The sequence below is a fragment of the Dunckerocampus dactyliophorus genome, chromosome 5 (assembly GCF_027744805.1).
Source record: "Dunckerocampus dactyliophorus isolate RoL2022-P2 chromosome 5, RoL_Ddac_1.1, whole genome shotgun sequence".
Taxonomy (NCBI): Eukaryota; Metazoa; Chordata; class Actinopteri; order Syngnathiformes; family Syngnathidae; genus Dunckerocampus; species Dunckerocampus dactyliophorus.
In genome coordinates this window covers 29,481,916-29,504,636 of record NC_072823.1, presented here as the reverse complement: position 1 = coordinate 29,504,636, position 22,721 = coordinate 29,481,916, and the positions used below count along the sequence as shown (strand labels likewise).

The 22,721-nt window shown below is 44.8% G+C and overlaps 1 protein-coding gene across 4 annotated transcripts in view; it reads right to left on the bottom strand.

Moving 5' to 3' along the window:
• The window catches only part of LOC129181065 (A disintegrin and metalloproteinase with thrombospondin motifs 20-like), a 226,672-nt gene that overhangs the window by 19,022 nt on the left and 184,929 nt on the right, over positions 1-22,721 (bottom strand). For all 4 annotated transcript variants that reach the window (XM_054775726.1, XM_054775728.1, XM_054775727.1 and 1 more), the window contains 6 exons: positions 18,650-18,823; positions 14,177-14,347; positions 5,265-5,468; positions 4,816-4,945; positions 3,843-3,937; positions 3,669-3,763 (listed from right to left, as the gene is read on the bottom strand). In XM_054775726.1, coding sequence (XP_054631701.1) covers positions 3,669-3,763; positions 3,843-3,937; positions 4,816-4,945; positions 5,265-5,468; positions 14,177-14,347; positions 18,650-18,823 — 869 coding nt within the window. The remainder of the gene's footprint in view (positions 1-3,668; positions 3,764-3,842; positions 3,938-4,815; positions 4,946-5,264; positions 5,469-14,176; positions 14,348-18,649; positions 18,824-22,721) is intronic.

Here is a 22,721-nt window from a genome sequence, read left to right as displayed (position 1 = left end):
AGCAGCTCAGAACACACACACATCTCTCAGCATCGTCTCTCCTTCCTGCTTGCCCACAAGGCAAAGGTTAAACAAGCCCCACTACATAGCTGTCCAGCCAATGCCTGTAAGAAATGACACTGTTTATTTCCTGGTGTGCACTGGTCAATACTGTAATGCCGCTTGTTGTGGGGAAGGAGAGACTCACGTCGCCGATGCACTTTAATGGCTTTATTAACAGCGGAGAACACTTCCTGCAGTGTTCTCCGCTGTTAATAAAGCCATTAAAGTGCATCCACGCCAACATAAACACACTTCCCAACTCTCTCGAAACTCACAGCTAGCACTGAGCCTAGCTCTCCTGCTCGGGACGCCCACCGTCACTTCCCGTCACTTCCTGATGAACTAAAGCTGTAATGACACTGCCGTATAAAAAGTAAAATATTAAAAACAAGCGTAAGACATTACTAGCACAGCTTTGTTCTGTGGGTCGTGGATATATTCTATCAGTTATTATTAAGCCTCTAGCTTCCTTTTAGTAAGTAAAAACCTTGGCTATGATTGCACTACATTGTCATGTAGACCTACAAAGTACACTTGGAAGAACAAGAGGTGAATAAATGTATTGCAACTGATGTGAAACTGATGAGGGGTAGGATTAAATAAGCTTTGCTTCTTCCTACTCCTTTTTGGACATGCAAAATTGTGAATTGTACTATGTGATGTGCTACTGTTTGACTCATGCATGTTCAGGATTAAAACCATGAACCATGATAATAACAAGCCTAGTAATGCTGTACAATTTTTATCCGCAGTCCGCAGTGCCCTCTATTGGTCAACATTATTATTATTATTTTTTTCCCTTTTTTTCCCTACTGGTCAACATTCAAACTGGACGCCAACCTGTCTATAGAGGCCACCTGTCTATAGCGGCCACTTTTGCAGACTCCCTCTAGTGGCCGCTATAGACAAGTTTGACTGTATACAGTAACCCCTCTCAACTTCACACTTTCACGTCTTTTCAAAATATATTAATAAATAAATCATTACTGTTTCATTGTAGACTACGGCTTATTATTAGTCAGAAAATATGCATACAGTATTTTAACAAATTTTATACCATTTTCAAGCATAGAAATGGCAAAACCAACTAAAATACATATTCAGAAGGACATTCCAAAGACACATTCATAGATGTTGTGATGAGAGATAGTATTCTACACTGGCCACTCGATGTCAGTAATTTTGCATTTATGAGACAATAGCCACTGTAGGAAGTACTGCTAACATATGAGAGTCGATATTATGTCTTCTTTTCTCTTATTAAGTCTTTAGGGTAATAGGACCTTAAAGGTGACTATAAGGGTTTTATTTCATGTTTGGAGGGCTCTAATAATGTTAAAAAAACATATTTAGAAGGGCGTAAATGGGTTTTCTTTGTACTAACTACCAAAAAAATCTATTTATAAATAAGAAATCCTCCTTCACAGAAATGGACTGGTTAATAAACAAGGGATGACTGTGTTTTGATACGTAAGTCGCGGCACCAGCAGGACTACAGACTGCGACTAAACGGTCACACTTGGTGAGTAAAATATGAGACATTGCGAGCATGTGTGCCCAGGTAAAAGTTACACGTCCCATACTGAGTTGACGAGGGACGCACTTTGTCACTTATTACCGTGAGAATGAAAAAGAGTTTGTAAAATGTCAAGTCAGTTTATAAGAGCTTGTCACAGGCAAGCGTATTGATGGCAGTGAGTGTCATCGATCACCTTTCAACCTTACTGCCGTTCAACCTTTCTGCCATCTTTGTTTACACATTTTGCCTGGCTGTCACTGTGCCTCATTGGTGGCAACTAGCTGGCTAGTTTGCCACCTAGCCTCTGGTCTTCGGAATCCAAATGTGAGATATTAAAAAAATATACTGTCAAACCTGTCTTAGCGGCCACCTGTATATAACAGCCACCTGCCTCTAGCGGCCACTGAAAAATCCCCCCGCGGAAAATTTACGTATTATAGACCCTGTGTATAGCGGTCACCTGTCTAACGTGGCCACCGGCCACCCATTTTGTCTCCCTTGGTCAATATCTGACCGCATATAGCGGCCAAAATACCGACTCAAGCAGAAGCTTCATGCACGAAAAAGTTTTGTTTTTCAATCAATGAAGCCGTCGTGTGTAGACTTTAATTACAGAGTCGTAGCTCAGTCACAATCATTCACAAGATCCACACAAACTGTCAGTTGTTCCACATAAAAAAGCCATCTTCTTTTGAGCTTGTTGCAGACAGTGACACCGTTTATTTCCTGGTGTGAGACAATGTGCACTGGTCAATACTGTAATGCCCCTTGTTGTGGGGAAGGAGAGACTCACATCGCCGATGCACTTTAATGGCTTTATTAACCGCGAAGAACACTGCAGGACTTTACATCCTTGCCAACATAAACACAATTCCCAACTCTCTCGACACTCACAGCTAGCACTCAGCCTAGCTCTCCTGCTCGGGACGTCGCACCGTCACTTCCCGATGAACTAAAGCTGTAATGACACTCTGCCGTATATATAGTAGCACAGCTTTGTTCTCTGGGTGGTGTAGAATAACAAGCCTAGTTGTTCTTTACAACTTTTATCCGCAGTCCCACAGTGCCCTCTACTGGTCAACATGTAACAGTATAATTATATGTATCTGCAAACACAACTAGCTTCTAATCACAGACATGTTAATATGTGCGCGCACAAATTCAAAATGGCCACCAACCTGTCTATAACAGCCACCTGCCTATAGCGGTCACTTTTGCCGTTTCCCTTTAGTGGCCGCTATAGACAGGTTTGACTGTATTATATCTTTTTTAAACACAGTGACACTTTGTTTTTAAAACGAACAAGCAGTATGGTTAGTTAAGAGGTCTTTTTTGTCCCACGGCGAAGCTACAAGTGGAAATCACATTCATGGGGTATGTGCTAACTTACTTTTTTCAAGTGTCACTTAACCTTGCTGTTGTTATGACTATAAAAATTATGTCTTGTCTTCAGAACACTAGTTGTGTAGTTAACATAAACATGTGGTGTATCAAGCTTGAAGACAGTGATGTTATCACAGTGATTGGTTATGTGTGAAAAGAGGACGGTACTGGAGCTCTAATGCATATGATGCCCCCAAAGAGGCCCTCCAGACACTGCAGACAGAAACAGGGTGGTTAGAGGAGACAGTTGTCATTTATTGTTGAAGTATTTATCAGTACTACAATGAAAATGAGAGGAAATCTCAATATCATCTTTGCAAGTTGATTTCAGTGTGCGTCCCTAAATTTGCTGCTTCACTCCTAACATTTTAAGTTGTGGGCCACTCTGCTCCTAGTAAAAAAGTTAGTGTGGAGGAGCCCTGACCAGCCAAACTATGAAAAAACATTGCGACTAATACTCATACTCAATATGGTATTGATAGAAAGATGATAAACCTTAAATTAATATAATAACAATCTCCACTCAAATAAATGCCTGGTACTGTCTGCAGTTGTGTAATGGTTCCTGAAATAGACGCCGCCTTACCAGACTACAAGACTCCCTGCAGTTCTGATTCTCACTGCAGTTTTACCACTGGTCCATGCAGTCTTCATACTGATAGCACTCCTTCTTAACCAAACTGTCAAAACGTGTGAATGCATCCACACCACGTCCATCATGTACCTGTAGCCGTACACCTCAGAGTAGTTGTCCGTCTGGCCGCTGCGTAGTGTGACGTACTCCTTTGGAAAATCGGTCTCCATTTGAGCGCAGTATATCTGAGCAGGAAGACACGTTGAGGGACAACAGATGAGCACATGTGGAGGAAGTGACTCACGAAATATGTCTGACACACACCTGCAGGGTGCGGGACCTGACTTTGAGGTAATACTCTCCATCCATCCTCACGCCCTGACGCATCTGGACCTCACGGCAGGAAGTGAACGACTGGCCTTGGAGGAAACAACAGACGAGTGGGTGGGTGGCGGTGTTGTTTTTTGCTTTAATCTGACCAAAACATCAAACTAACACTCATTCAAAGTAATTTAGATGGCAAGTATAAAATAAATATATAACATTTGTCCTTGCCCTGCGATTGGCTGGCGACCAGTCCAGGGTGTACCCCGCCTGTCGCCCGAAGTCAGCTGGGATAGGCTCCAGCATGCCCCCGCGACCCCCAAGAGGAGAAGCGGTATAGAAAATGGATGGCTGGATGGATCATTTGTCCTGGGTTCATTCCCATTCCCACCAATACATGGTGTTTATTATGCAAGATCAGGTCACATGAGCCGAGCCACGCCCCGACATTAAAATGCTATTTTTAACGTGACTAATATAACCACCATGATTCTAAGAAATAACTGCAACATTTCTTTCCTTAAAAGGAAGAGCTGTTAGAGCAAATGTTTCATGATATTTCTTCCCTGGCCAGAGTCCCTCAGTGGCCATATCGTGCTGATTAGCATTAATACTTGACCTCGGTACTGGCTCTTGTCTGAGCATATCGGTTTAATACTTGGCAGAGGCAGGGCCAACCTACAAAGTCTGGCTGCTTGCCGACTGTTGCAGAGCTCGCAAGTTCACAATGAAGGCAGCTTTGGCGTACGCTGCCGAGCCGTTTTGACAGGCCAGTTTGTAGAAAAAGTGCTGAGTGGCTATTTTTCCTTCCATGAGGTAATCACTTCAAGGGGCTTTCAGGGTAGATGCTGTTCTGGATAAAGTGTTAAAAGCAAGCGGAAAAAAATCCTCTCTATAAACACAATCAGATACGGTGGTGGCCAACATACACACACAGTCAATTTAATATCATGAGTGCATGGAGGAGACTTACATTCTCTGTCCTGACACGCAGCTTGAGAGTCTGGCATTTCCAAGGGATGGCAATGCTTGGATGCTTGTCCTTTGGAGGTCACACACTCCACAATGCGCTCCAACACTCCTGCCCCGCAGGTTTGAGAGCACTGGGATGATGACATAAGGGTGCGTTCACATTCGTCATTCGTCATTGATCATGCTACTGCAGTTTTTCAAAATTTAATTAATAAACGATCACTGTTTTGTGGTTTACTATGGTCTATTTTTAGTAAAAAATATGCACATTAAGCAAATTGTACATATTTTTTGTCCAAATTAACTATTTTCAAGCATTAAAATATAAATATAAGCCATATATGATATATATGATGTAATATATAAGACAGAGTTTGCATGTTCTCGCCGTGCTTGCGTGGCTTTTCTCCGGGTACTCCGGTTTCCTCCCACATTCCAAAAACAACTCACCTTACTCCAAGGTCCGACTTTCCAATAGGACTCCTGCGGGCAGTCCTTGAGGAGGCAAGGTCTGCTGCTTGGAGGGCGGGGGTCTGGGCAGCGGGTGGCGGCGGTGGGTGACTGGGCGGAGTAAAGAGGCGGAGCCTGAGAGGTGTGCATCTTGGAGCAGGAGACGACACGCAGCTGGTAGCCCACGCCACAGCTCGCAGAGCACTGATTGACACAAAGGTTTCTTGTTAGTAAGTAAACACAGCGGTCGTACAATTCCTATTTTGGCCAACATAAACTTGAGTAACCTGATGTTTTTTTTTAAGTCTTAACATTGGCTAAGTTATTTTTTTGTAAATTTAGGAAAAAATTTGACGTGTGACTCACCTTTACATTAGACTAATTCCTCGCCACTTTTCACTTTGAATTTCACAGATTCACACTATCAAGGTTTTTCCAAAAATATGAATGAATCATGCTGTTTCGTGATTGAATAAGGACCATTATTAGAGAAAACATATGCATAATTAGGCACATTTTATGTATTTTTTTCCTAAATTAAGCATTTTTAAGCATATAAACGGACAAATGAAGTAAAATATACTGCTCCAAAAAAATAAAGGGAACACTTAATCAATCACAATGTCCATCACACTTCTGTGAAATCAAACTGTCTGGAACTGTTAGGAAGCAACACGGATTGACAATCAATTTCACATGCTGTTGTGCAGATGGAATAGATAACAGATGGACAGCAAGACACCTCCAATAATAGCACATTCCTATCACTTTGATCTATGTAAAGCAGTGGTCCCCAACCTTTTTTGACCCACGGACCGGCTTGTGTTCCCACAAATCTCGGGGGCACGTAGTACATTAAAGCGAGCTAATTTTTCTTATTTATTATGTATTCTGTAAAACTAAGACATGAATAACATCAAATTAAAAGCACAAAATAAATGCTGACCAACCATCCACCAGTTCAAGTTCCAGCCAAGTTTTCCAGAAAGATTATTACATCGCTGTTTGACGTGTGTGGTGTCAGTGCCCTAAAATAAAAAGGCAGTGCGCTAGCATTGTTATGATTCTTGTGTTACGTCATCCCAGCGGTTGCTGATGATTATTCTTTTTGTTTGCCACGCTAAGATTAGTGTCGTCTTGTCGGCCGTACGCCACAGTGATTATTTGTTGCACCGCAATTTTTCCTACACCCTGCTGGTAGTAGTGTTTTGAGTTGCCGGTTGGCCCTGTATCCTCCTAAATAAACTCTCGCACTGTGCGCACCTGCTCGCCTGCGCCTTGGGGTCCAAGTTTCCACTCACCAGAGCCTGACAGAATGATCAAGCCAGTATGGACCCCGCAGAGCTGGAGCACGTTAAGTCAGCCCTATCCCACCAGGGTCAACTCGTGGGCAGCCACGAGAGCACTCTGCAGGAGATGATGGAGGCATTTACCGCTCTCGCCGCTAGTGTTAGCGCCATGGACCGGCGGCTGGAATACGGCTTCCCACCAACTACTGCCGGTAATCCTCAACCCTACCCCGACACGGGCTTATCCTCCCACCCGCTCCCCTCAGCGGTTGCTCCTCCTCTGTCGCGGGAACCTAGTATTCCCCACCCCCACCCCGCTTCTCCGGGGAGGAGCCGTCCTGTGAACAAATCCTTTATCAGTGCTCCTTGGTTTTCGATCACCAGCCTCAAACTTACGCCTCGGACCTTGCTAAGATAGCGTTCGTGATGAGTTTGCTCACGGACAAGGCCGCCGCCTGGGCACTGGCGGCCAGTAAGGCCCAGCCCGTCACCAGCTCTTCGCTCCTGTTTTTTTTAGCCGAGATGCGCAAGGTCTTTGACCACCCCGTGAGGGCCGGGAGGCTGGGAGCCAAGGCACTTCGGTGTCGGCGCAGTTGCCCAAGGAGATTCACTCCTTGGACGGGTGCCGCCTGGCGATTGTTACGCACCAGACCGAGCCCTTATCGCGTCACCTTTCAGGCAATCATCACAAGTCCGTTAGGTTTTTTATCATTCCCTCGCAGTCAGCACCCGTCGTGTTAGGACTCCCCTGGCTTAGGCTGCATATCCCCGTCATAGATTGGCGTAAGCCTAGCATAATTAATTGGAGCAATTATTGTCACGCCAGCTGCTGGCGCTCCGCGCTGACAAACACCTGCAAGGTTAAGCCGCTGGGGTAGAGGATTGTGCTCTCGGGGGTGCCTACCATTTACCATGACCTCGCCCCGGTATTCAGTAAGGATCGTGCCCTCACCTTACCTCCACACCGCCCTTATGACTGTGCCGTGAAATTGTTAAAAGATGCGCCATTACCCAACGCCAAGTTGTACAAGGTTTCGGGTCCGGAGCAGCTGGCACTCAAGGAATATATTTCTAATTCGCTCGCTTCAGGTTTCATTCGGCCCTCGTCGTCTCCTCTTGGGGAGGGTTTCTTTTTTATTGAAAAGAAAGATAAGTCGCTCAGGCATCGATTACAGAGACCTTAATGATATTACTGTCAAGAATCGTTACCCCCTCCCTTTCATGGACTTAGTCTTTTCTTCCCTGCACGCGGCTCGGATTTTCACTAAATTGGACTTGCGCAATGCCTATCATCTGGTGTGTATACGGGAGGGAGACGAGTGGAAGACCGCGTTTAACACCCCCTGGGGCATTTTGAATATCGCGTCATGCCATTTGGACTTGCTAACGCCCCCGCAGTTTTTCAAATTTTTATTAACGATGTCCTTAGAGACTTACTATATAAATGTTGTTTTGTTTATCTTGACGATATACTTATTTTTTCCCGTAATCTGCAGGAACACGTCCTCCATGTCCGTCAAGTCCTCCAACGCCTCCTGGAGAATCGTCTGTATGTTACAGCTGATAAATGCGACTTCCACGCGTCAGCTGTTTCATTCCTCGGGTACATAGTGGAGAGGGGCAGGCCTAGAGCCGATCCCGCCAAGATCCAGGCGGTGGTCGACTGGCCCTCTCCTACATCAAGGAAGCAGTTGCAGAGGTTCCTGGGGTTCGCCAATTTTTACAGGAGATTCATTCGCAATTTTAGTTGCAAGGCGGAACCTCTGACACGGCTCACATCTATCAAGGCACCATTCATCTGGTCACCCGAGGCTGAGACCGCGTGCGGTGCTGTCCCAGTGATCCCCGGTCGACCAGAGGCTCCACCCGTGCGCATATTTCTCACACCGCCTCACCGGTGCCGAACGAAATTATGATGTGGGCAACAGGGAACTGCTGGCCATCGTCCTGGCGCTGCGGGAGTGGCGGCACTGGCTGGAGGGCGCAGCCAAGCCCTTCGTCGTGGTTACCGACCACAAGAACCTGGCCTACATTAAGACCGCTCACAGACTCAACTCACGACAAGTACGCTGGTCCCTGTTTCTCACCCGGTTTAACTTTGTCATAACTTACAGACCTGGCTCCCGCAATGTGAAGCCTGACGCCTTGTCTCGACTATTTGTCCCCACGGACGACAACAAACAAGTGGAGACCATCATACCTGTGGCCAGGGTAGTGGGGGCCATCCAGTGGGAGGTGGAGAGGAAGGTAGCGGAGGCTGCTACGGGGAAGCGGCGGAGCAACGGCTGCCCAGCCGACAAGCTGTTTGTGCCCATGGAACTCAGGCCGGAAGTACTTCGATGGGAACATTCATCCAGAGTGGCCTGCCACCCGGGTATCCGGCACACGCAATTCTTGGTGGCACAGAGATTCTGGTGGCCTTCCATGTCGTCCGACATCAAGGGATTCGTCAGCGCCTGCTCTGTTTGCGCCAGAAACAAGCCTTCGCACCGCCCACCGGCTGGATTATTATTTCCGCTGTCAATTCCATCACGCCCGTGGTCACACATTGGCTTAGACTTTGTAACCGGCCTCCCCACCTCTCAAGGCCACACAGTTATACTAAACGTGGTGGACAGATTCTCCAAGATGGTCCACTTCATCGCGCTGCCTAAATTTCCGTCATCAGTGGAGACCGCCCACCTGCTAATAACACACGTCTTCCGCTTCCACGGCATCCCTGCTGACGTGGTCTCCGACCAGGGGCCCCAGTTTTCCTCACAGGTGTGGAGGGCGTTCTGTAAGGCCTTGGGAGCGTCAGCCAGCTTGTCCTCCGGGCACCACCCCAAGTCCAACGGCCAGACAGAGCGGGCGAACCAAGACCTTGAGGCAGCCCTTCGTTGTATTTGCCATCGCCACCCATCTTCCTGGTCCTCCCACCTCCCCTGGGTGGAATACGCCCACAATTCCCTCGTCTCTTCGGCCACAGGTATGTCCCCTTTTAAGATCGTTCTTGGCTACCAACCTCCGCTGTTTCCGTCACAGGAAGTTGAAGTGTCCATTCCCTCCATTCATCTCCACCTGCGGCGGTCTCAGCGCGTGTGGAAGGAGACGAGAGCAGTACTAACCAGCACTGCAGCACGAAACCGCCAGTCGGCAGACCGCCATAGAATTCCCGCACCACCTTACGAGCCTGGGCAGGAGGTGTGGCTCTCGACTAAGGACCTACCACTGGCAGGGACAAGTAGGAAGATGACACCTTGATTCGTGGGGCTCTATGTCATCGAGTCGGTCATCAACACGTCAGCTGTCAAGCTCAAGCTGCCGCCTGCACTCAGGACCCATCCGGTGTTCCACGTTTCCCGCATCAAGCCTGTCTCCACGAGCCCGCTGTGCCCGCCGGCCGAGTCCCCGCCCCCGCCACGTGTGATCGATGGTCAGCCGGCCTATACGGTGAGAGCCATTTTGGATTCGAGAAAGAGGGGGTGGGGGGTGCAGTTCCTGGTCGACTGGGAGGGATACGGACCCGAGGAGCGGTTGTGGGTCTCCCGCTCCTGCATCCTGGACCAGTCACTTATCCGCGACATCCACCGTCTCCATCCCAACAAGCCAGGTATGCCGCCAGGGGGCGCTTCATGAGAGAGGGGAATACTGTTATGATTGTTGTCGCTCTGCTGCCGCCTGCTGTCTTGTTCCCGCAGTTCTTGCTGAGGTGGAGCTGGAGGCTCATCAGTACACCTGCCAGTAATCATCCAGCTCCCATTCATAAGCCGTGGGAGGTCTGCGGTCCTGTGCTTGATCGTTGTCTACACTCGCCGACTACCACGCTGTCTGCGGTCGACCTTACCTGTGCTTCAGCTTTATCTCCTTTGTTCTTGTGTTACGTCATCCCAGCGGTTGCTGATGATTATTCTTTTTGTTTGCCACGCTGAGGTTAGTGTCGTCCTGTCGGCCGTACGCCACAGTGATTATTTGTTGCACCGCAATTTTTCCTACACGCTGCTGGTGGTAGTGTTTTGAGTTGCCGGTTGGCCCTGTATCCTCCTAAATAAACTCTCGCACTGTGCGCACCTGCTCGCCTGCGTCTCGGGGTCCAAGTTTCCACTCCCCAGAGCCTGACAAGCATGAATTAACTTGAGAAAAATGTGCACATTAGCACTCAATAAGTCATCAAAATTTACCTTTATGCATTCCCACATAGTATCAGCATTTGACACCAAATATGAGGTGAAAGAAAAATTCTACAAATACAGTAGTAGTCTATCTGTGCGGCGATAGAAAGTTAGCACACGCACAACGCTTTCTCACCTACAAGGCCAGGACACATATGTCAGAATGCTATTCATAGACTATAGCTCTGCTTTTAATCCAGTCAGCCCCCACAAACTCACAAATAAGCTCCTCACACTTGGCCTGTCACCCACACTCTGTAATTGGGTGTTTAACTTTCTAACAGGCAGGCCCCAGTCAGTCAGAGTCCACAATCGCACATCCAGCTCAAGAATTGTGAGCACCTGGACCCCACAGGGGTGTGTGCTGAGTCCGCTCCTCTACACGCTCTTCACCTATAATTGCGTGGCCTCCCAGAACAACACCAGCATCATTAAATTTGCGGATGACACTACAGTCATCGGCCTGATCACTGGTGGTGTTGAAATGTCATACAGAAGAGAGGTGGCAGACCTCATAGCTTGGTGTCGGGATAACATTCTCATTCTCAATACAGATAAGACTAAAGAGATGATCATCGACCCAAGAACAAGGGAAAAGGAGCCGCAAAGACCCCTGTTTTTTGATGAGACTGAGGTGGAGAGGGTGGAAACCTTCAAGTTCCTTGGCACACACATCAGCGAGGACCTCACCTGGTCTCACAACACCCAACAAATTATGAAGAAGTCCGAATCGAAAGTATCCTTACAGCCTCCATCACTGTTTGGTACGGTAACTGTACAACACGTGATAAGAAGGCACTCCAGCGGGTGATCAAGACCTCACAGAACATTGTTGGGGCAGCTCTCCCCTCACTGCAAGACATTTATAAAACTAGAGTTCTACGCAGAACACACATCCTCATCAAGGACAGCACACATCCACAACACTCACTATTCACACTCCTACCGTCAGGCAGACACTACAGGAGTTTGAAGTCCAGGACCACAAGACTGGCAAACAGCTTTTACCCACAGGCCATCCCATCAGGCTTCTCAACGAAGCACTCACACACGCCGCACGCAACACACGCACACACTCATAGCAATTTATTTATTTATTTGTATTATTTATCTGTATTAATGTCTCTTCTGTTGTTGTTGCTTAATTTATTGGTATATATGTTTCTTATGTTCTTATTCTTTTTCTTGTGTTTTCTTTATTTTCTTGGGAGAATGAACAGAATAAGAATTTCATTGCATAGTATAACTGCCTGTTTTACTATGCATATGACAATAAAACTCTTGAATCTTGAAATGGACATGCGTCAAGTGAGACGGATATAACAGAGAGAATCCGGCGACTTTTCAAAATAAAACATAAAAAAAGAAATAATGGAAGTTATTTTTTCTTTCTGTGCGGCTCGGTACCAAATGACCCACAGCCTGAGGGTTGGGGACCACTGATGTAAAGAGCAAAGTATTTAATAAGAATATTTTATTCATTCAGATCTAGGATGTGTTACTTTAGTGCTCCCTTTATTTTTTTTGAGCAGTGTACAAATATGAGGCATTCAGAAGACGCATTCAAAGACGATATGTAGTATTCTACATAAAGGTGGGAATCTCTGGCCACCTCACGATTCGATGCGATTCAGAGGCCTGCGATTGATGATAAAACGATTATCCATGCATCTCTATGCATTTTTTTTGTGATCAATAGTTTGTAAATTTTTTCATGCATAATTTTTTTTCTGTACAGTATATAATTTCTTTTTTATTCACATTTAAGGTAAACAAGAAACAGATGAATTCACTTCCATTATCTGAATAATTGATAAACATAATTGAATAAACATGTACCTCCATACAGTATTTTCCATTGCACAGAACCGGCAGTGCACTCGTAGCAGCATGTATAAAATTAACGAACTGCAGTATATTCTGAGTAACCAACATAAAAAAATTTGCCATTATTCATAAATAAATAATACACTTCTGAATTTAAACTAAAATCCTGAGCATAGAATCTCTAACAAAATATTTTTGCTGTATAGCAAAGTCAAAAACAGCTTTCATACAAAATATAGATTTCTGTACCAGCAGCTTGCTTGCAGACGTCAGTATATTATGAATAACCCAAAAAACTAGGCTGCCCTTTTCACAATTCACAATTACAGTGTCAGTGAAATAACGTTCCGATGGGACGTTGTATCTGGGTTCCAAAGTGCGCAACAAAGCACGAAAGCCCCACTTCTCAACAACCGAATATGGCCACAAATCCTTCCCAATAAAAGTGTTCCAAGCAGAAACACTTTTCCAAGTTGGGTGGAAAATTAGTTATCACCTGCTCGATGGTTCTCTGGTTGGCAGCAACTTCAGCTGTTTTTCCTTCTGGTTTGGGTGGAAACGTGCTATGTGGTTTCTCATATTTGTCGTGTTCCCAAAGTATTTGAAGCTTGTATGACAAAGCTTGCATATTGTCTGGCTCTTGTCCAGCTCATTTTTACCTTCACCTCCGTGAAAACCAAAGTGCTTCCAGACACTCAATTAAATCCAGCAGTTGCGGGTCGGAGTTTAAGCTCAGCCATTCTGGTAGCATCTTACACTTAGGTGCACAACCATAAAGTGTCCGGGCGGCACTTCCGCTTTCCATCTTTTTGTTCTGTCAGCATCGATTATTGACATTTATGAATCGATTAAGAATCGTCAATGTCCACATTGCGATATGTCTGAGAATCGATTATTTCCCCCACCCCTAATTCTCCACTGGTCACTACAGTAGGTGTCAGTAATGTTGGGTGAGACACACAAGCACCAGACTTGATGGCCGGGACAACGGGCTTTTATTGCAAGTTTGAATGATCTCACAACAGGCACAATAATCCCTAAGACAATCTACGCCAAGCTAAAAGTAACTCTCAACCCCTGACGTCACTTCCTGTCAATTTACCATTCAGCTCCTGTAGCGCCGCAACACAAATACACAGCAAAACACACAAGCATGAGTTTTATTTATATCTTATTTGTATTATTTTCTCTTATTATGTCTACTATATTGGGTAGTAGGAGTGTAAAGGTGACTAAAGGGTGTTATTGGGTCGGGTTTGGAATCAATTAACCACGATAAACAAGGGATTACTGTATGTCTGTCATTCATCATTCAATTGAAAACATTCCTGTTTTATTGTTTTTATGCATGAGTTTTACCAGTAGTTAGCTTATTTTATGCTTATATGACAGTTAATAATGTCAATGTTACTGAAAACACTTCCTGTACAGGAAAGGAATGTTAAAATGTTTTTCAGTAAAAAAAGGTTATATGATGGCTGTAGGGTTAGGGGTTAGGGTTTCTGCTCCCATTCATTTCTATGGGAAAAATCACGTGTAAGTACAAAACAATTATTGTACTTCTCTGACAATGTCATTATTATCTTTATAAAGGCACAATTTTCGCCACGGTTTTGTAGTGGAGGTCATAAGACGGGTTTCTAACCTGTGACCATTCCCATGTGGCCCACACGTAGTGGCACGGTGCTTCTTCGCATGGCTGATGTGACGCCGGTCGGAGTGACGGCTCGCAGTAATCCGCCTGCACGATCGTCATCCCAGGGTCTGCGCAGTTCACCTCCCTGTTTCTCACGCCGGCGCCACAGGTGGCGTTACACTGGAAGCAAACAGGAAGTGCCTCAGGCTGAGAGTGGAGGCTGGCAGAGGGGGGGCAGTGTTGTACTTCGAGCAGCATAGAATGTGTGGAGGAGCTTGAAGACTGACACAACATGTGCTACTATAAAAAGTTCCTGCACCGCCAGTGATGATTTAAAGGCCTGTTTATGGACTATAAACATGAATTCATAAAAAAAACTTGTTTTAAACACACCCTGGTTGTATGTTTCACACAGCTAGTGTGGGTTCAGTTCACGGCCAGTGCCCAGTTGCTGCAAAATTCCAATTTTGAGGCCCAAGCATGCAGGACAAAGCAGACGGCACAGAGGGAACATGAAAAGCTCTGACAGGGTGATGCAAAACACAATAACATGATATCCAGACTGATGTTTATCAGCAAAACCCTCATGAGTTGGTGGAGGAGAGTGCCTTCATGTTGCCTTCTTTAATGATGCAGAGAAAGAGGCCATAAAAAGCATAATGACATGCTTGAACATCTGTACATCTGCCAGAGCACAGTGGGGGTGTTGAGCAAGGATGTTGCTTGAAGATACAAAGGAAGAGATTGAGGCAATATAAAAAAAAATGCATTATTGTACATACCAAAGCAACAAATAATGCTATAATGTTTGACTGTAAGCCACTTTTAGCCAATTTGAAGCCTGAAGAAAGTCATGTCCAGAAAAGACAACTGGAAGAGCTCACAGAAGAATGCAGTCGTCCACCAAGGCCAAACAGTCCTAAACATGACTTGATGCTAAATTTACAAAGTAAAAATAACAAACTAACTTACAAACTTATGAACTAACAAACTAACAACGTAACAGCATTACATAGACTAATGAAGAAACTGACCAACTAAGAAATCTTACAAACTAAGAAGCTAAGAAACAACAATGAGAAGACAACTAATAAGATAACTGACTAACCGACAGACTAACTTACAAACTAACTGTGAAGCTAAGAAAGTAACTACTAACCAAGTTACGGATAGAAGTTAAAGGGATAGTTTGGATTTTTTGACATGAAGTTGTATGACATCCGCACCAGCAGTGTACTACACCAACGGTGACTTACCCCCCCCAATTGGTCCCGTGAGTCCAGTTCTGGTCAGAGATCCATGATGAGGAACATGGTTCCGCTAAGTTGCTGGAGCCATTTTAAGTAAAGAGTTTGGCTTCTCAAAAAAATATGCGTTCAAAAGAGTAATACGTTTGCATCACAAAAATTCCTTCTCAAAAACAAAAAAAAAAATCACACCTCACAGCGATTCGTGAGGTCTGATTTTTTTTTTTTAGGTTTGATATGTTATTTTTTTTTTATTTTTACAAGTTCTGATTGTAGCAGAATAACGTGTGTATTTTGTTAATTGATGGATTTGTGTTCTGTCTTGCCCTGGTGGGTCTCACTAACGACCCGTCAGTTTTTCAAAGCCTCATCAGTGATGTCCTACGTGACATGATAAACTGTTTCTGCTTCGTGTACCTGGATGACATCTTGACTTTTCTCCAGGAACCTCCAAGAACATACCCAACACATCTGTCTGGTCTTGCAGAGGTTATTGGAGAACTGTCTCTTCGTAAAAGCTGAGAAATGAGTTCCACTCCTCTTCCGTCTAGTTTGTGGGGTTCATAGTGGAGAAGGGTGAGCTTCGTGCAGATCGCGCCAAGATCCAGGCGGTGGTCAATTGACCTTCTCCCATATCTGCATTTGCAGAAGTTTGTGGGCTTTGCTCATTTTTTCAGGCAATTCATTCGCGACTACAGTGCCAAGGCTGCAGCTGTGACAAAGCTTACATATGTTAAGGTTCTTTTTATTTGGACCCCAGTAGCGGAAAGTGCCATTTTGTTACTCAAAAAGTTATTTACCAGTGTTCTGGTTCTTATGCATCCTAACCCTGCTCTTCAATTGGACACATCCAATCCAGGAGTGGGAGTGATCCTATCCCAGCGCTCCCCAGTTGACCAGAAGCTTCACCTATGTGTATTCTTCTCGCGTCGCCTCACAGCAGCAGGGGGGAATTACGACGTGGGTAACAGGGAACTGTTGGTCATCGTTCTCGTGGTGTAGGAGTGAAGGCAATGGCTGGAGTGCATGGCTGTCCCTTTTCTGGTTGTCACGGACCACAAGAACCTCGCCTATATCCGGTCAGCACAGAGACTCGATAACCATCAAGCACGGTGGACCCTGTTTTTGGCCTGTTTCAACTTCAGAATCACCTACAGACCTGGTTCCCGCAGCAAACCTGATGCTCCCTCCAGAATCCCCAGTCCTGCCAGTGATGACACCAGTCCCGAACCAGTTATACTTGTGGCCCGGGTGGTTGGAGCTCTCCAGTGGGAGGTGGAGAGGAGGGTGGCAGAAGTAACTGGACATACCACGATTACTTAAGGATTGTCCTCCAAATAAGCTGTTCGTTCTGGCTGAACTCAGGTCATAAGTGTTGCAGTGGGGTTGCAAGTCCAATTTGCTTGTCATCTGGGAATGAGTAATACCCAGTTCATCATCGCTCAAAGATTCTGTTGGCCGTCGATGAACTCTGATGTCAAGGAATTTGTCCCCGCTTGCTCTGTCTGTGCCCACAGCAAAGCATCCCATCGCCCTCTGACAGGACTGTTGCGGCCCCTACCCATCCCACCCCATGGTCTCACAATCTCCTTGGACTTCATCACTTCCCCACTCAGGGGAAACACTGTGGTCTTGACTGTGGTGGAACGATTCTCTAAAATGACTCACTTCATCGCGCTGCCTATGCTTCCTTCATCTCGGGAAACTACTCAGACGCTCATAAAAACACATCTTCCGCATCCATGGCATTCCGCCCGACTGGGTGTCAGAAAGAGGGCCATAGTTCATCCCCCAGGTCTGAGCGCCTTCTGCAAAGCATTGGGGCCTTCAGTGAGTCCATCCTCTGACCATCATCCCCAACCCTGGAGGCCATGCTGCACTGTGTTTGCCATTGCCACCCTCTGCCTGGTCTACTCATCTCCCCTGTATCGAGTACGCCCACAACACCCACATCTGCTTGGCTACAGGTATGTCCCCTTTTAAGAATGCTTATGGTTTCTAACTCCCGCTGTTTCCTTCCCAAGAGTCTGACGTCTCAGTTCCATCCATCCATCACCATCGGGTCTGGCGGGACACCTGTGCGGCCCTGGGACGCACTGCTGACTGGAACAGGCTGCTGGCGGATTGGCACAGGATACCGGCCAAGAGGTATGGCTTACGGCCCATGCTCTAAGACTTGCTGGTGCTTCAGGAAGCTGGCAGCTAGGTTTGTGGGCCTCTACAAGATCGACGGCATCATCAACCCAGCAGCAGTCAAGCTCAAGCTGTCAAGGTCAAACCATTCTCCCATGTCTCCAGCCTCAAGCCAGTCGCCACAGGTTGTGCCTCCTCCTCTTCTACACGTGATCGATGGTCAGGAGGTATTCACGGTGAAGACTCTTTTACACTCTAGAAGGAGGGTTAGGGGTGTGCAATATCTGATCGACTGGGAGGATATGGACCAGAGGAACGCTTCTGGTTCTCCCTCTCCTGGATGTGCGACCCTGCTCTCCTGACTAGCGCAGCTGCAGCTAATCACTAATCAAGCCCTTTTTAAGCAGTGCTGCCTCGTCAGTCACTGTCAGACCTTTGTCTACCTTTGCCAGCATTGTGCATGCGTTGTTTCTTCTTGCCATGTTTGCTAGTCATTCCCTTTAGCTTTTATTCCTTGCTGCCAACTGTTCCCAGTAAGTTGTTGAGCTTTTCTTTTCTTTATTTGCTACTTTGTTCTTTTGTTTGCACTTTGTTAGCTTGTGTCTTTAGTTTTCTCCTCTATGAGCTCCTTCTGTTATTAAAATACCTTTTTTGATACCACTCTGTTTGCCTCTGCTTTGGGGTTCACAACTACTGGCACCTGTGCCAGCATGCTTAATAATATCGACCGGCATCTAAAATCTCCTATCTCCATTCCAAAGTCTGAGCCAGGTGTCTATCCAGCAGCAGCCCTTCTATTTAACAAAATTTGTTATCATGACAGGCCGACTTACGAACAAACTGACTCACAAAAAAACAACAACAAAAAAACAACCAAACTCGCCAACTAACAAAGTAAGAAACTAACTTACGGGCAAACAAACCAAGAAACGTACAAATTAGCAGTTATAAACAAACTTACAAACTAACCAACTAACGGAATCTTGGTCTAGGTTACAATTAAGAACTGAGGAAAGCAGGGAATTATATCTTTGCACTGACAGTGGAAGTATGTCACACTTAAATAAATGGACATAAAATGCAGTTGGTTAAAAGAACTCACTGCCTTCCATGGAGCAGATATCCAAGTGTAACGGGTGCATTCTGCAGTTTGGCACCGCTGGACGTCAGCGGGTCGTGATGAAGTGTCACATAGATCTTCTCTGACCTTTCCGCTGCCTTTTATCCTGCAGTAGACGTCTCGGCTCTGGAGTCCCACTCCACATGTAACCGAGCACTGGTGGTGGGGAGACACACACACATACACACACACAACACAAGTCCATGTTCAGAGTGTAGGAATAATATTTAGAAGTCAGTCAGTGAGTCAGACAGGATGTCATTGGCTTTCATGCTACTAGACTTCCACAAATACATGAAAAGACTACAGTTCTGAGGTCGAATCCTGACGTGTCTTTGATGTCTGTAAGATGCATACTGAGGAACCACTGAGACCTCACTCAGATCATTTTTGTCTGAACTCAAAGATCCGAGCCAGAATGAGGAAAACTGTATTTTAAACTGTATCTATTTGTACTTACAATATTTAAGATTCAAGATTCAACATCTTGAATCTTGAATATATGAATATATGGTACCTTGCCCTGTAAAAGCTAACAAAATCATAAAGCATAGCACTGCTTGAACCTGCCAAATAGTGCCCCGACACTTTCTTGATAGTGTGCAGGTGTGCCTAATATGCTTCTAACCAAAGACAATCAAAAAGGAATAATAGCCTCCTCCTCCAAGTAGAATAAGCTCAGAAACCCAATAACACTATCATGATGTGGCTCAAAGAGGGGGTCTGCAGTTGATATAGATGTCAAAGGTGTCAGATGCATGGACGTGAAGATATCCAGATCTCATTGTTTGCTGGTGGTTTGTGGATGATTGCTTCCAGAAATCACATTAGAAAGAACAGAAAAGGAGACTGGAGGAAGTGGATAGACCTTTAGGGATTTTAATTATTTGAAAAGTGTGGGCCATGAGGTGGACAAATAAACGACTCTCCGTGTTTTCTTTTTAAAATTTTCCAAATATTTAAACTTTCTTCTTCAAGTGTGACTGACATGATTTTGAACTTTGCGTAAATATGTTCTATATTGTTTGTCATTATGTTCTACATTGTTCGTTTTTTGAAAGCAAACGTTAAATTATTAAAAATTACATTTTCTAAGTCCCAAGCAGCCATTTTGATCGGAGCTCATCAGAAGGGGGCGTTTCCCAAGTGACGTTGGTGAAGGATTGTAAACAAACGCTAGCCAGTTGACTTTGGTCCGTATATTTTTTTATCAAAATAGTAATCATGCCAAAATGTTGTGTTGCCGCTTACTGTTCACAGTGTCTGGGTGATACTGTAAGTTTGTTTTCTTTTCCAAAAGATGAAGGTTTAACACTACAATGAACGAAGCATGTACGATAGCCACCTGCCGAGGCAAGTGCTTGAAGCAGACACATGCTGGAAGCAGCCCCGAGTGCAGCTGTGAATGCCAGGAGAACCACACAGGGGAGCGGAAACTGAGCTAGCAGCCTTTGCCGAGAACTGTGCATTATAAGCTAACCCATGCCGTGAGCAGCAGCTTGTATGGAGAACGAAGCAAGTGCTAATTTCTGTGTATGTGATATCGACCACCGCCTCGCGTTTATTTCACTGAAGACTGCTATGAAGAAACGCGCACGGAAAAAAAGCATTTTGGATGCTAGGAAGCTAACAACAAGACAAAAGGAGGAGAAAGGCCTCAAAGTTGCCACAGTAAGTCATGTCTTATTTACATATACTGTACAGTCAAACCTGTCATAGCGGCCACCTTTATAGAACGGCCACCTGCCTATAGCAGCCACTGAAAAATCCCCCACAGCAAATTTACATGTTATAGACCCTGTGTATAGCAGTCACCTGTCCAACGCGGCCAGCAGCCACCCATTTTGTCTCCCTTGGTCAATATCTGACCGCATATAGCGGCCAAATTACCAACTCAAGTAGAAGCTTCATGCACGAAAAAGTTTCAGTTTTCAATCAATGAAGCCGTCATGTGTAGACTTTAATTACTGAGTCCTAGCTCAGTCACAATCATTCACAAGATCCACACAAACTGTCAGTTGTTCCACATAAAAAAAGCCGTCTTCTTTTGAGCTTGCTATTTCCTGGTCAAACATGTAACTTTAAGAGCATTTGCACCAAAACATTACCGCAAAGTAGGCTGGGAACAGGACGTGCTCCCAGCGACGCTACAATAAAAAAAAAAAAAAACATACGCTAGCATGCATGCGACAGCGGGAGCAAAACTGAGTTTGGTTGTACTTAATTGAAGTATTTTAGAATGTACTCACGTTATTTTTCATGAATCCTCATCCACAAATCCATCAAAGTCCTCATCTTCTGTATTCGACACAAACAAAGCCGTCTTCTTTTCCGTTCGCTACTAGTCTGTTAACTTGTCAGTGTTATTCAGCTCCGAAGCAAAGAAGGAAACTTCTCCTGTTGCTTCTGCCAACTTTATTTATTGAACGCGGCCACCAGACAGCAGCTCAGAACACACACACATCTCTCAGCATCGTCTCTCCTTCCTGCTTGCCCACAAGGCAAAGGTTAAACAAGCCCCACTACATAGCTGTCCAGCCAATGCCTGTAAGAAATGACACCGTTTATATCCTAGTGTGCACTGGTCAATACTGTAATGCCGCTTGTTGTGGGGAAGGAGAGACTCACGTCGCCGATGCACTTTAATGGCTTTATTAACAGCGGAGAACACTGCAGGACTTTACATCCACGCCAACATAAACACACTTCCCAACTCTCTCAAACCTCACAGCTAGCACTGAGCCTAGCTCTCCGGCTCGGGACGCCCACCGTCACTTCCCGTCACTTCCTGATGAACTAAAGCTGTAATGACACACTGCCGTATAAAAAGTAAAATATTAAAAACAAGCGTAAGACATTACTAGCACAGCTTTGTTCTGTGGGTCGTGGATATATTCTATCAGTTATTATTAAGCCTCTAGCTTCCTTTTAGTAAGTAAAAACCTTGGCTATGATTGCACTACATTGTCATGTAGACCTACAAAGTACACTTGGAAGAACAAGAGGTGAATAAATGTATTGCAACTGATGTGAAACTGATGAGGGGTAGGATTAAATAAGCTTTGCTTCTTCCTACTCCTTTTTGGACATGCAAAATTGTGAATTGTACTATGTGATGTGCTACTGTTTGACTCATGCATGTTCAGGATTAAAACCATGAACCATGATAATAACAAGCCTAGTAGTGCTGTACAACTTTTATCCGCAGTTCGCAGTGCCCTCTACTGGTCAACATTATTATTATTATTATTTTTTCCCCCTTTTTTTTCTTTTTTTCCCTTTACTGGTCAACATTCAAACTGGAGGCCAACCTGTCTATAGAGGCCACCTGTCTATAGCAGCCACTTTTGCAGACTCCCACTAGTGGCCGCTATAGACAAGTTTGACTGTATATTATTATATAGTACTGTAAACACTATGCCACCATAGCAACAAGCATTCAAAGCATTACACAAGTTGTAAAACTTACTTTCACAGCGATATGTTGACAGTGGGGGGCAGGACGGAGCACTGACGAACAAACACAATAAAAAAGGCTCCAAAGAGCCCTTTACTCTCATGAAGAAGCCGATTTAAAACAATACTTAAGGCATAAGCAACTCCAAGGTAATTTACAATTACCATTTTGTGTTTGAAACCGACAAATCTCTGCTATAATCACTGTAAACATCTTCTGTCTCGTCCATTCTCTCAAGTTTTAATCTGCCTAAGATGAGCACTCTCCTCCAATCAAATAAAATAAATAAACATAATTTAACGTTCGCTTTAAAAAAAACTCATAACATAAAACATAATTAGAAACAATATAGAACATATTTAAGCAAAGTTGAAAACTTTCTTCTTGTAAATTTTCTTCTCATAATTAGGACTTTATTCTCATAATATTTTGACATTATTCTCTTAACGGTATAAATTTTTCCGCAAAGCAGTTTTCCAAAAAATTACAACTTTGTTTATTGCTTGTTTGTTTCTCATAATGTTATAACCTATTATTAAACTTTTAATATTTCAGTTAAATATTTATATTTTATTTATGCTTTTCCTCATACTTTGG